Here is a 13214-nt window from a genome sequence, read left to right as displayed (position 1 = left end):
CAGAGCCACATAAGGGCAGGTGTCAAAGAAGTATGTTTTAAAGAGCATCTTAAAGGAGGAGAGAGGTGGAGACATTGAGGGAGGGAATTCTAGAGCTTAAGGACCTAGGCAGCTGAAAGCACGGCCGCCAATGGCGGATTGATGAAAATCAGGGATGCGCAAGAGGCCAGAATTGGAGGAACGCAGAGTACTCGGAGGTTGTAGGGCTGGAGGAGCCTACAGAGATGGGGAGAGATGAGACCATGTTGTGATTTGAATACAAGGATGAGAATTTTAACACAACAATAAGGGAAGGATACACCACTAGTTGGAGGGAACTGTAGTTGTGACTGATGCAACGTGCTGCTGAGAGGAAATTACATAACCGGGGGATGGTGGGGGTGCGGTGAGACTCGAAGCAACTCTCACCTGGAAAGAATGCGATTAAAAATTTGTCCTATGATAACGTGTGTTATCTTAGCTCAGTTGGTTACACTCTTGCCTGAGAGATTTGTGGGTTCAAGCCCACTCCAGGACTGGTGCCTATAATTTAGGCAGACACTAGAATATATAATAAATTTATATTAATGCAAGGTCTCTAAGCTGCTCCACATTAGAACAAGGCACTGCATTTCAAAGTAATCCATTGGGTGCTTTGGGCATTTGATAAAGAACTTGCATTTATAATACCTTTCACAACCTCAGGATGTCCCAAAGTGCTTTACAGCCAATAAAGTACTTTTTGAATTTAGTCACTGTTGTAATGTAGGAAACATGGCAGCCAATTTACACACAGCAAGTCTCACAAACAGCAATATGATAATCTGTTTTAGTGAGGTTGGTTGAGGGTTACGTGTTGGCCAAGACATTGGGAGAACTCCCCTGCTCTTTGAGTAGAATAAATAGATAAGTGGAGCAAAACAACACTTGCATTATTGTCAGCTATGAAATGCAGTGCTTTGTTCTAATGTGGAGCAGCTGAGAGACCTTGCATTGATGGTGGCCAGAATATCGGGAGAACTCCCTTGCTATTTTGAGTGGTACCGTGGGATCTTTTACATCCACATCAGAAGGCAGCTGGGGCCTCTGTTTAACGTCTCGTCCGGAAGAAGACCCCTCCGACAGTGCGGCGCTCCCTCAGTACTGCCCCTCCGACAGTGCAGCACTTCTTCAGTACTGCCCCTCCGACAGTGCGGCGCTCCCTCAGTACTGCTCCTCCGACAGTGCGGCACTCCCTCAGTACTGCCCCTCCGACAGTGCGGCACTCCCTCAGTATTGCCCCTCCGACAGTGCGGCGCTCCCTCATGATTTTTGTGCTCAAGTCCCTGGAGTGGGGTTCAAACCCACAACCACCTTATTTGGAGGCTGGAGAGTACTGCCCACTGAGCCAGGGCTGACCCTAATGCAAGTGTTGTTTTGCTCCATTTATTCCAAATTAGGCATTTGTAATAAGATAATTAGAGATGAGAAAGAATTGGGCCTATTTCCATTCATTCAACCCATCTGGTTCTTAAATGACTTCAGGGTTTTTTGCCTCCACTGCTTTGTCTGGAAGTTGATGGTAAACGTTCTCTGTCCGATGATTGGACGATGCTGCAGTCACTTTCCTAATGGGCAGCAGCGACCGGCGAAAGGGGCGGGAGAAATCCCTATCTTGTGCTGTGATTCGTCAATGGTGCAGTCACTCTGCCAATAGGACGCTGCGGCCGGCGAGGCGGGACGGGAGAAGCGGTGTGATTGGTTCGATCCTCAGTAGTTACCGGGCTGCTATTGGTTGGGAGCCGGCAGCATAGCCCTCCGCCACTGGCTCTGTGATTGGCTGTCGGCGGGTCGCCGTGATGCGGTAAAGATGGAAGCGGTTGGAAAGTGCTCGGTTGCTGTGGAGAAGGAGCGGTGGCAGCCGTTGTCCCTCACACACGTCGAATATCCCCCAGGTAAAAGTTTCTCCGGCAAGATTGTTGCAAGAATGATTCTCGGCTGCCTTTAGAAATTTTTGCGGGCGGGGACAATAACCGCGAACGAGCGGTGCAGGGAGAAGCCTTGTTTGCAGGCCCCTTGTTGGGCAGGGGGGGAACCGGGGGAATGAACGCCTCTGCTGGGTTGTCGCTGCAAAATAATGCGCCATTGGTTTCAGTGCGGCCGCCCTCGAGTTACGCATGCGCAGCGAGTCGTGCCATTGCTGCCGAATAGTGGCCGCCCCGAAGGCGGCAGTGCGCATGCTCGGCGGGGCCGGCGGTCCTGCGGCGCACGCGCGAACTGGCCGGCCCGGCTTTTTGGCGCGTGCGCAGTACGTCCGAGTGCCCAGGCAGTAAAGAGCTGTCATGGTGAAAATATTTACAGCAATGTCAGAGATGGCAGTGACTGCACTGCGAGAGGCTTACCAGTCAATTACTGCCTTTTCTATTCTAATCTTAAAAAAAAATTGAATGAATAGCATTTGGTTCTGAAAATATTGCAGCCAGAGTTTCGCTGAAATTTGTGTCATTTTTTTAAAAGGGAATTTGATAAAAATTGAATAGTAAAGAGCAGGATAGTGGGATTAGCCAAGGTGGATCATATGGAGAAAATCCCCTGCAGAATAAATGCTCCATTTCTGTGCTGCAGCATTCTATTGACCAGTACTTGGAGAGTAGGGTGAGCGTAATTATTGAACGTCTTTATACAGCGCCTTTCACAACCTCAGGATGTCCCAAAGCACATTACAGCCAATTAAGTACTTTTGAAGTGTAGTCGCTGTTGTAATGCGGGAAACACAGCAGCTAATTTGCGCACAGCAAGATCCCACAAACGGCAATATGATAATGACCAGATAATCTGTTTTATTGATGTTGGTTGAGGGATAAATATTGACCAGAACACCGAGGGGAGGAGAACTTCCCGGCTCCTCTTCCTGAGAGGCAGACGGGGTCTCGGTTTAACATCTCAGCCGAAAGACGGCACCTCTGACAGAACACTCAACCTTCTGATGCAGAGGTGAGAGTGCTACCACTGAGCCAAGGCTGACACACTTGGAACAATCTAAGTTGAATTGTATTGTATTATGTCCGTGGAGGCTGAGTAACTGGCAGAAGTCTGACCAAGTGTAACACTTGATGCACTAGTTTGAAATTTTAATCTTTTGATCATAAATTAGTGATTGATTTGCTGACCCTTGGTGTGGAAGATTATAGTGTTAGCTGTGGCTCAGTGGGCAGCACTCTCACCTCTGAGTCAGAAGGTTGTGGGTTCAAGTCCCACTCCAGAGACCTGAACACACAAATCTAGGATGACACTCCAGTGCAGTAGTGAGGGAGTGCTGCACTGTTGGAGGGGCTGTCTTTCAGATGAGACGTTAAACAGTGGCCCCATCTGTCCCCGCCATTAGAGGTAAAAGATCCCATGGCACTATTTCGAAGAAGAGTAGGGGAGTTCTCCCCAGTGTCCTGGGCCAATATTTATCCCTCAATCAACATCATTATCACATTGCTGATTGTGGGAGCTTGCTGTGCGCAAATTGGCTGCCACGTTTCCTACATTACAACAGTGGCCACACTTCAAAAAGCACTTCATTGGCTGTAAAGCGCTTTGTGACGTCTTGAGGTTGTGAAAGGCACTATTGAAATGCAAGTCTTTTTTATTTAGAGAGTGGCTTTACTTGAAGTGGAATAAGCACCAATATAGATGTATTTTTACCCTTTCTAATTGGGTTTGAAAGTTTTAAGTGGTGTAAAGGTTTGGTGCATCAACCTGCTACACCAAGCAACAGCAGGAGGTCAGCCCGAGACACTGATTCCTCAACTTGAGTTTGCAGTCTCTGCTGCACTGTGGAGAGGGTGGGGAAATGTGCCAAGTGAGAATTCATTTGCAGAGTAGCAGTGTTTTGGGAGTAGGTTGCCTGCTCACTTTCACAGCTGTGACTTGGTGCATAGTATAGCAGAGATCTGATAAAGGGAAGAAAACAAAATAAAACATGCCGCAAAACGCCTATTTGGAGCCTTTATCTTATTTATAAAGCATATAAAAATCAGTCAACCGACTGGATCAATCAGTTCTAACCAAACTGAACATAGACACAAGACCTTGCCATTGTGAGTCTGCCAATCAAGTCTCGGTTTCAGCCTTGGCTCTGGGGTACCACTCTCAACTCTGAGTCTGAATGTCATGGGTTCAACCCCACATCAGAGACTTGAACACATAATCCAAGCTGAGGGAGTGCTGCACTGTCTGAGGTGCTGTTTTTCCAGATGTGACGTTAAATGTTAAACTGAGGCTCTGTCTGCCCTCTCGGGTGGACAGTGAAGATCCTGCGGCACTATTTGAAAATATTTATCAATCAACCAACAATGTTTTCAAGGGGAGACTGGATAGGCACTTGAGGGAAATAAACTTGCAGGGCTACGGGGATAGAGCGGGGGAATGGGACTGCCTGGATTGCTCTACAGAGAGCCGGCACGGACTCAATGGGCCGAATGACTCTATATGACATCACTAAAACAGATTATCTGGTCATTATCACATTGCTGTGTGTGGGAGCTTGCTGTGTGCAAATTGCCTGTCGTGTTTCCTACATTACAACAGCGACTACACTTCAAAAAATACTTAATTGGCTGCAAAGTGCTTTGGGAGATCCAGAGGTTGTGAAAGGTGTAACATAAATGTAAGTCCTTTCCTTTCTTCCCATAGACAATTTCATCTTCAGCCTCCCACTGGGGCGGATTCCATTAGCTCCCCAGTGTACTGATGTTCAGCTATATAGCATGCGCCCTACCTGTCGCAATGTTCTTGCTGTAACTTGCTTTGTTGGATCCAGGCCACTTCTGTCATTACTTCATTGTTGTTTACTCTGTCTTCCCAGCTGTTACCTAACATGTTGCTTGTACAACATGTTCCAAAAGCATCCAACATTCTGGGATCAGTAGTTGATCATAAACAATTCCAGGCAGAGCAGTGTATCTGAGATCACCCGAGAGGGGCCTCAGTTTAACATTTAACGTCGCATCTGAAAAACAGCACCTCAGTGCAGCGCTCCCTCAGCTTGGATTATGTGTTCAATGAACCAGGGGTCACAATCTCAGAATAAGGGGTCGGCCATTTAGGACTGAGATGAGGAGAAATTTCTTCACTCAGAGGGTGGTGAATCTTTGAAATTCTCTACCCCAGGGGGCTGTGGAGGCTCAGTCGTTGAGTATATTCAAGACAGAGATCGATAGATTTTTGGATATTAAGGGATATGGGGATAGTGCAGGAAAGTGGAAATGAGGTCGAAGATCAGCCATGATCTCACTGAATGGCGGAGCAGGCTCGAGGGGCCGAATGGCCGACTCCTGCTCCTATTTCTTATGTTATGTCCCTTTGGGATACAAATTTCCAGGTGTACAAATACATCCACTGCTTCTGTCTGCTCGACATTGCTATCCAATTACTTCAGTTTACCTGCATCTAGGCTGAATCTTGTGCTATAGGTGTAATGAGTAGCAAGCTGACTTCATAAATATACCGGTTAGCCAATTTTTACCTTCACATTGAGTTTACAGCACAGAAACAGGCTATTTGGCCTAAGCTGTCCATGCCGGTGTTTATGCTCCACTCGAGCCTCCTCCCACCCCTCTTCATCTCACCCTATCAATATATCCTTCAATTTCTTTCTCCTTTATGTGCTTATCCAGCTTCCCCTTAAATACATCTATACTATTCGCCTCAACCACTCCCTGTGGTAGTGAGTTCCACATTCTCACCACTCTCTGGGTAAAGAAGTTTCTCCTGAATTTCCTATTGGATTTATTAGTGACACTCTTTTATATGAATGGCCTCTAGTTTTGGACTCCCCACAAGTGGAAGCCTCTTCATCTACCCTATCAATCCCTATTATTATTTTAATGACCTCTATCAGGTCACCCCTAGCCTTCCCTTTTCGAGAGAAAAGACCCCCCAGCCGGTTCAGTCTTTCCTGATTGGTGTCACCTCGGTTCTGGTATTATCCTAGTGATTCTTTTTTGCACCTTTGCCTCTATATCCTTTTTATAATATGGAGTCCAGACTATGCACAGTACAGTTGGGCCTTGCAATAAGAATAAGTATACAAGAGTTCTAGATACATGTAAATATACAGCAAAGCATTCTGTACTTTAATCTGTCTGAAACTCAGTGGGATTTGGGGCATCAGATACCAAAACAAGGAAGTGATGTTGAATTTGTAGAAGACATTGGTTGGGCCACACTTGGAGTATTGCCTGCAGTTCTGGGCATCCCATTACAGGAAGAATATTAGAGCCATGGGTAGGGTACAGTGCAGTTCACTTGAATGACACCAAGAATGACGGGTTATGATTTTGAAATAAGGCTTGAAAAATTGGGGCATTTGCCAAGGGAACAGAGAGGGTTAATTGAATTTTTCAGAATTACAAGAGACAGTAAATGGTGAAAGATTATTTCTGCGGGTTGATAAATCAGTAACATAAGCATGAACTCATGAGCAGATTCAAGGCGGAAGTTGGAAGAATATTTTTTACACAAAACGTTATTAGAACTTGGAATAACTTACCACATGCCTATTGAGGCAGAGACTATACGTATTTGAAAAGAAAGATTTTGGAAGGATATGGGAGAGTGAAGTTGGATTAGAGTAGATAGCTCCAGTTGATGAGCTAGCACAGGCACAGATGCGGTGGGCCGAATGGCCTGTGTTTTGTAATTTTTTAATGATTCAGTAATCCACAGGACACTCGTGTGTCATCATAAGCCTTTAACATGATTTAGAGAAAATTTAACAATGTTGAAGTATCTCGACAAGTTGCCCAATTTGTAAATGTTCCCACTTTCAGTCAGTTTATGTTTTATTCAGTCGTGGGTTTTTTAAAGTCATATTTTTCTTCATATCCCATCTTTAGTTATTTGATAACAAGTTTGAGCAGCCAATTCCTGGGCCGTTGGCCGTGCCATTCTGTAACTGGCTTTGGGGAGTTGCAGGAGAATGGCCGAGAGTGACACACTGCCTTCTTTCCCTCCTTCTCTCACTGTGGCTGATTGTCTGGCCTTCATGTGGTGTCTCCCTACTACAGGTTAGCTAATGTGTTTAAATCACTCGTCTCTGTCTCTCTAACCTCCTGTCGTACTACTAGCCTGCTCCCAAACTCTCCGCTTCTATGTCTCTGGCCTCTTGTGGAGTCCCCTCCCTCCACCCTTCACTCCACCATTGGCAATTGTGCCTTCAGCAACCTCGGCCCCACACTTTGAAATTCCCTCTCTAAAGCTCTCAGACCCATGTCCTTGACCAAGCTTCTGGTCATCCCTCCTAATATTTCTTCGACAGCACCTTTCAAACCTGCGACCACCAGCACCTAGAAGGACAAGGGCAGCAGGTGCATGGGAACACCACCGCCTCCAAGTCCCCCACAGTATCCCAACTTGGAAATATATCAGCCGTTCCTTCATCGTCGCTGGGTCAAATTCTGAGAAAACGCTCCCTACCAGCACTGTGGGAGCACCTTCACCACACGGACTGCAGCGGTTCAAGAAGGCGACTCACCACCGCCTTCTCGAGGGCAATTAGGGATGGGCAATAAATGTCGGCCTTGCTAGAGATATTTTTCTACGTTAAAGGTGCTATATAAATGCAAGTTGTTGTAATATTGGGAATCATCATGTGGGGAATTGCTAGCATGAATCCACATCCTGTCAATGTGCTGGAGCTCGAATGGTTACAGGTTAATTACAGGATGTTTAACTGATTTTGCTACTGTTATGGGATTTTAGATTCAGTTTGCACAGACTAATCATTTGCCCGTTGACGCTCATTCCATCTAATGATCTAGAACCTAGCAATCAGTACAAATGTGGGAATGTTCCAAAGAAAACTCCCTGCCTCCTCCCTTGCACAGCCTGGGTAATCTCTAAACCTCTAAACCTGCCCAAGACCAACACTTAACGATTATCAGTGGGCGGGATCTGGCAGCCAGCCAGTCGATCTCCAGTTCAGCACTCGTAGCCTTGTGCAAACCCTGCACAGAAAGAAGTACGTGCTGCTGGTAATTGGGCAGCAGTTGCTGATCCAGGAACAGGCAGACTCACTGAGCCAAGTCTAGGCTGTGTTCTTATCATGTGGTGGAAGTAGAATTTTTATTTAAATCACAGTTTTAAAGGTAGAGGGACACTATTTTGAAACCCCCCTCGTGTTTGTGAGGCTGAATGCAAAGTTTATTCGAGGGGATGTGTCGGCCCAAAGCTTTGATTAAACGAATGGGAAAGGAAGTACACGTGTAAGGGAACCTGTCTCTCCTACTCAGTGGAAAAGCCTTTAAGGGAAACGTGGAGGGGGCGGGGAAAGCCAAGAGGGATCAGAATCTCACTGTGCCGCTCTGGTGGGTGTGGGAGGGCCTTTCTTCACGGTGTGCACGTGTCTCTCTCTGAATTCAGCTAGCGCTGTATGCCCCAGAGAGAAGAAATGAACTCAGAGGTTTGATTTTAGCACAGTGGTTTAAAAACAAAAAGTGAAACATAATATTTTCAGAATCTGTGCCCATAGAGGGTGTGCTTTGTAAATGAAAAATTTAAATTGTTTACCCTCTAATTATTTTTCTAGCCTGTGGCCTCCCTGAGAGGGTAGGTGACCAGGTGTCTTGTCTACACTGATTCTGCTCCGATCTTTCCTTGGACTCCCACCTCCCCAGTCCTTGCGGGAGGTGTAGAGTGAATGATACGGCCCCACCCACTGGGCCTCCCCACACCAGCTTGAGTACGGTTAGAATCTAGGTTAATTGTGGGATTCTATCTTTGAATCTTATGGCACAGAAAGAGGTAGTTTGGCCCATCGTGCCTGTGCCGGCTCGTTGAAAGAGCGCTCAAATCAGTCCCACTAACCTCCCCCCCGCTCTTTCCCCACAGCCCTGCAGTTTTTTCCCCTTTAAGTGTTTATCCAATTGCCTTTTGAAAGTTACTATTGAATCTGCTTCCACCGCCCTTTCAGGCAGCGCGTTCCAGATCACAACAACTCGCTGACATGAATCTTGTCATTCATGTGGAAATGATACTGGGCGGCCTGCTGGTGGCGCTGTCCAGGGAGAGTATAAATACTCGGGCATGGGCCTAGCTTGCTCAGGACATTCTTTAACAGGAACTAGTGAAGGACACAACTAGATCTCCATGTTGTAAAACAGTTGATTAAAGCTTTGTTTAATACTCAGACCAAGTGCCTCGTAGTTTTCTTAGTTACTTGCTGTGTTTATAAAAAAAAAAAAAAAAAAAAAAAAAATTAATTCTCCATCTCCCCCTCTGGCTCTTGAGGATAAAATTTTTTGAGCAGCGAGTTGTGATCTGGAACGCGCTGCCTGAAAGAATGGTGGAAGCGGATTCAATCGTAACTTACAAAAGGAAATTCGAATCATAGAATGCTACAACACCAACTTGCATTTATATAGCGCCTTTAAAGTAGTACAACATCCCAAGGCGCTTCACAGGAGCGTAATCAAACAAATTTTGACACCGAGCCACATAAGGAGACATTAGGACAGATGACCAAAAGTGCGGTCAGAGAGGTCGGTTTTGAGGAGAGGGAAGTTTAGGGAGGGAATTCCAGGCAGCTGAAGGCACGGCCGCCAATGGTGGAGCGATTAAAATTGGGGCTGCGCAGGAGGCCAGAATTGGAGGTGTGCGGAGATCTCGTAGGGGTGGAGGAGGTTACAGAGATAGGGAGGGGCGATGCCATGAAGGAATTTGAAAACTAGGATGAGAATTTTAAAATCGAGGCATTGCTGGACCGGGAGCCAATGTTGGTCAGCGAGCACAGAGGTAATGGGTGAACGGGACTTGGTGCGAGTTAGGACATGGGCAGCAGAGCTTTGGATGAGCTCATGTTTATGGAGGATGGCTAGGAGAGCTTTGGAATAGTCGAGTCTAAACGTAAGAAAGGCATGGACGTGGATTTCGGCAGCAGATGTGCTGAGGCGGGGCGGAGTCGGGTGATACTACGGTGGTGGAAGGAGGCCGTCTTGGTGATGGAGTGGATATGTAGTCGGAAGATCATCTCGGGTCAATTACGACACCAAGGTTGTGAACAGTCTGGTTGAGCCTCGGACAGTTGCCAGGGAGAGGAATGGAGTCGGTGGCTAGGGAACGGAGTTTGTGGTGGGGACCAAAGATAATTGCTTGGGTCTTCCCAATATTTAATTTCACTCCTAGGGTCTGGCCCAGAGCAGCATTGGAAGTTCCCTGGGAGATGGTCATCTACCCTCTCGGTCATGAGACATCCGAGGACCACTGGGGAGAAAATGCAGCGTTTTAAATAACGATTTAGAATTTTGCAGTGACTTTTCCTTAAACGTACTGTAATTCTTCTTGTTCTCCAGGTGACCTCACAGGAAAGGTTCTTGCATATTTAAGTCTTGTACCAGTATTTATCCTTTTTGGTTTCATCACGCTCATCGTGTTCAAGAGGGAGCTGCACTCTGTAAGTTTTGCATTTTAATGTTTCTCACGTTGATAGCTGGGAATGGTTGCTCTTAATGTATCCAATGCAATGGTCTCAGTTCCAAGTATATTTCTCCGCCCCCCCCCCCCCCCACTCCCGCCTCCTTCCCTTGTTCCTGGAGGAGGGATTGGGTGAGCAAGGTGTGAAATCTGGCTGAGGCGCTTCCCCACCACTGTGAAGCTGCTGAGATCATAAACCTGGCACTGCGGGGCGGAGGGTGAGACTTGGATTCCATCGCTCTGTTGTGTGTGTGCGCACGCACCGTGAGGTGTTGGCATCATGCAACCCATGTGTCTGTATGTTGGTTTCCCCAAGCATTGCTTAAAAGCAATCATTTTAGTTTGTTTATATACATGATGTCTGACCGTATGAATGCAATTTCAGATATAAACTTTTAATTATAAATATTCGGTCACTTAAAATATGCTCACTAAATAAATCTGATTTATTCAGATGATGTAGTTCATTTAGTCATCAATAGTCCTAATATACTGGAATCTAGGAGGTCGTGTATTCCACTTATTTCCTGCACTCGCTGAGTTCCCAAGTTTAAACTGGTGGGAGTTGTTTTTCTCCTTGTTTTTATAAATGAACGGCCCCTTCCTTGCACTTCATTAGTGGGTGGTCTTGGAATGGCAGCGGCAGAGGTGTGGGGACGGATCACCCGCAAGCGTTCCCTGTCGGAGGAATCTATGAGGGGACGTGAAGAACTGAGAGAAATGGAAGGTACACGTGTCTCTGATCTTGCATTCATAGCAAGTGGGTCCAGCACTCAAAGCTTCAGCGCACCAGTTCGTATTGCTCAGCTCTTCCCAAATAAACCATATGGAAATTCCGATCTGCCGCGTGTCTGTAGAACATGTAAGTGGGTTGCGAGTAGCTCTGGAAAGATTTGTTTGCTGTACTCTAAATTTGCACACACAGTGCAGGTGAAGCACAGAGGCTTTGAAGTCATTTTCCACTGGAGCCTGAAGAGTGTTCCATGCAAAAAACACTGCGGCACCATTTCGTGTAGAAGTAGTTTTATAATCTCTGGAGCTTCTGCTGCTGTGCAATCCCATCCTATTCACATTGTGGGGTCACTACTCTAGCTGTGGCGCTCAGAGACAAAACAACCGGTTCGAAAATTGCATTTCACCAAATTAACTTTCCGGCCAACGGACCTTCCCCAATGACCGGAGATGATCTGCACGGAGCCGAGCTTGAGAAGCCACAATGTGGGCAGTGTGAATGCTCAGCCAGCCTGCCAGTGGCTGGGAAGAAAATGGCAGTTGGTGGCATTTACGTTTGTCACTGTTGGGCGCTGCTTCCCCATCAGGTCCCATCTTCGGGTACCTTGTTTGCCTTAAGTTTTAGGAGTAGTGCTGTAAAAACATAAGAAATAGCATGCTGTACATCTATCTAGTGTTGGCTAATGGGGAGATTCCAGAGTACAAGTGCATTGGAAACATTGAAAGTGTTTACAATTTGCAACTTTTGTTCTCTGCTACAGATTTCGTTTCTCTGCGGTTTGGTACTAAACGAAGGCTTCAACTGGGTAATTAAGAATGTTATCAAAGAGCCCAGACCTTGCCAAGGTGAGAGACACTCGCAGCACTAAATGTTTCCAATCTTTCCTGAATAAGGAGTGAGTGCGCCTTATTGAGATTTCTTTTTGAAAACCAGATTGCGGTACTTTCTGATGCGCAGGTCACATCTTACATATTTAAATATACGGGACTGATTTACAGGCCAGCATTTACGGTGCTTAAGAGTTTTCACCTTTTTAATTTTGTTTTAAGAATGGAGTATTGATTGGCTCAGAGTAGTTACTGAGCCTGATGGTACTGGGTGGGATTAACTCCAGTCATTTACCTGACCTACTTCGGCGTGACTGTTCTCTTCATCCTGCTGACTTTCACCTGGCTTAGTAACTCCTCCAAGCATTCCGTGTTCATTGATCAAACAAAAATATTTTTAAATAGATATTTACAGGGTGGAGTATTATTCTACTGAATTGTCACATAATGTTATGCCCCACTTACAGTAGGAGTTTACTGCTGCTGGGCAGCATGCTCCTCCACAATAGATGGATTACAGCCAGGCCTCTGATGGCAGGTCTCTCAGCTGCTGCAGCGCTAGGCTGAGCTGCTGGAATGCTCCCGGTTTGCTGAAGCCGGTCTGTGCATAACTCTCTCGGGTGTTGCGAAAGAGACCGGCACTCGAAAGAGAGTGGCTCCAAAGAGTGGCTTTAAACTGCGCCACACGAACAGCACCTCCTGTAGGAACTGCACCGCCATTGACAGGCGGGCTGTTTCTACTACAGCGGGACAGGAGTTGGCCGTGGAGAATCCCTTCTAGGATTGATTCTGCAACAATAAGGTATGGTAGCATGGTGGTCATGTTACTGGACTAGTAATCCGGAGACATGAGTTCAGATCCCACCACGGCAGCCGGGGAGCTTCAATTAAATAAATCTGGAATAAAAAGCTAGCCTCAGTAATGGTGACCATGAAACTACCGGATTGTCGTAAAAACCCACCTGGTTCACTAATGCCCTTTAGGGAAGGAAATCTGCCGTCCTTACCTGGTCTGGCCGATATGTGACTCCAGACCCACAGCAATGACTCTTAACTGCCCTCTGAAATGGCCCAGCAAGCCACACCGTTGTATTCAAGAAGACGACTCACCACCACATTCTCGAGGGCAATTAGGGATGGGCAATCAACGCTGGCATTGCTGGCGATGCCCACATCCTGCAAATGAATTAAAAAACCACACCTGGGCCTTTAAAGATTAGCCTGAGCACTGAGTC

At 46.5% G+C, this 13214-nt stretch overlaps 1 protein-coding gene across 3 annotated transcripts in view; it reads left to right on the top strand.

Moving 5' to 3' along the window:
* The first annotated feature begins 1661 nt into the window (after positions 1-1661).
* The window catches only part of dolpp1 (dolichyldiphosphatase 1), a 34260-nt gene continuing 22707 nt past the window's right edge, over positions 1662-13214 (top strand). For all 3 annotated transcript variants that reach the window (XM_085965258.1, XM_085965257.1, XM_085965256.1), the window contains exons 1-3: positions 1662-1913; positions 10299-10399; positions 11913-11997. In XM_085965258.1, the coding sequence (XP_085821384.1) occupies positions 1829-1913; positions 10299-10399; positions 11913-11997 (271 nt within the window). In that variant the 5' untranslated portion in view covers positions 1662-1828. The remainder of the gene's footprint in view (positions 1914-10298; positions 10400-11912; positions 11998-13214) is intronic.

This window comes from Somniosus microcephalus, chromosome 23 (genome assembly GCF_052327205.1).
Source record: "Somniosus microcephalus isolate GS21.2 chromosome 23, FLI_Smic_1.0, whole genome shotgun sequence".
Taxonomy (NCBI): Eukaryota; Metazoa; Chordata; class Chondrichthyes; order Squaliformes; family Somniosidae; genus Somniosus; species Somniosus microcephalus.
Note: the sequence above shows the minus strand (reverse complement) of the source record. Positions and strands in the feature narration are given on the sequence as shown.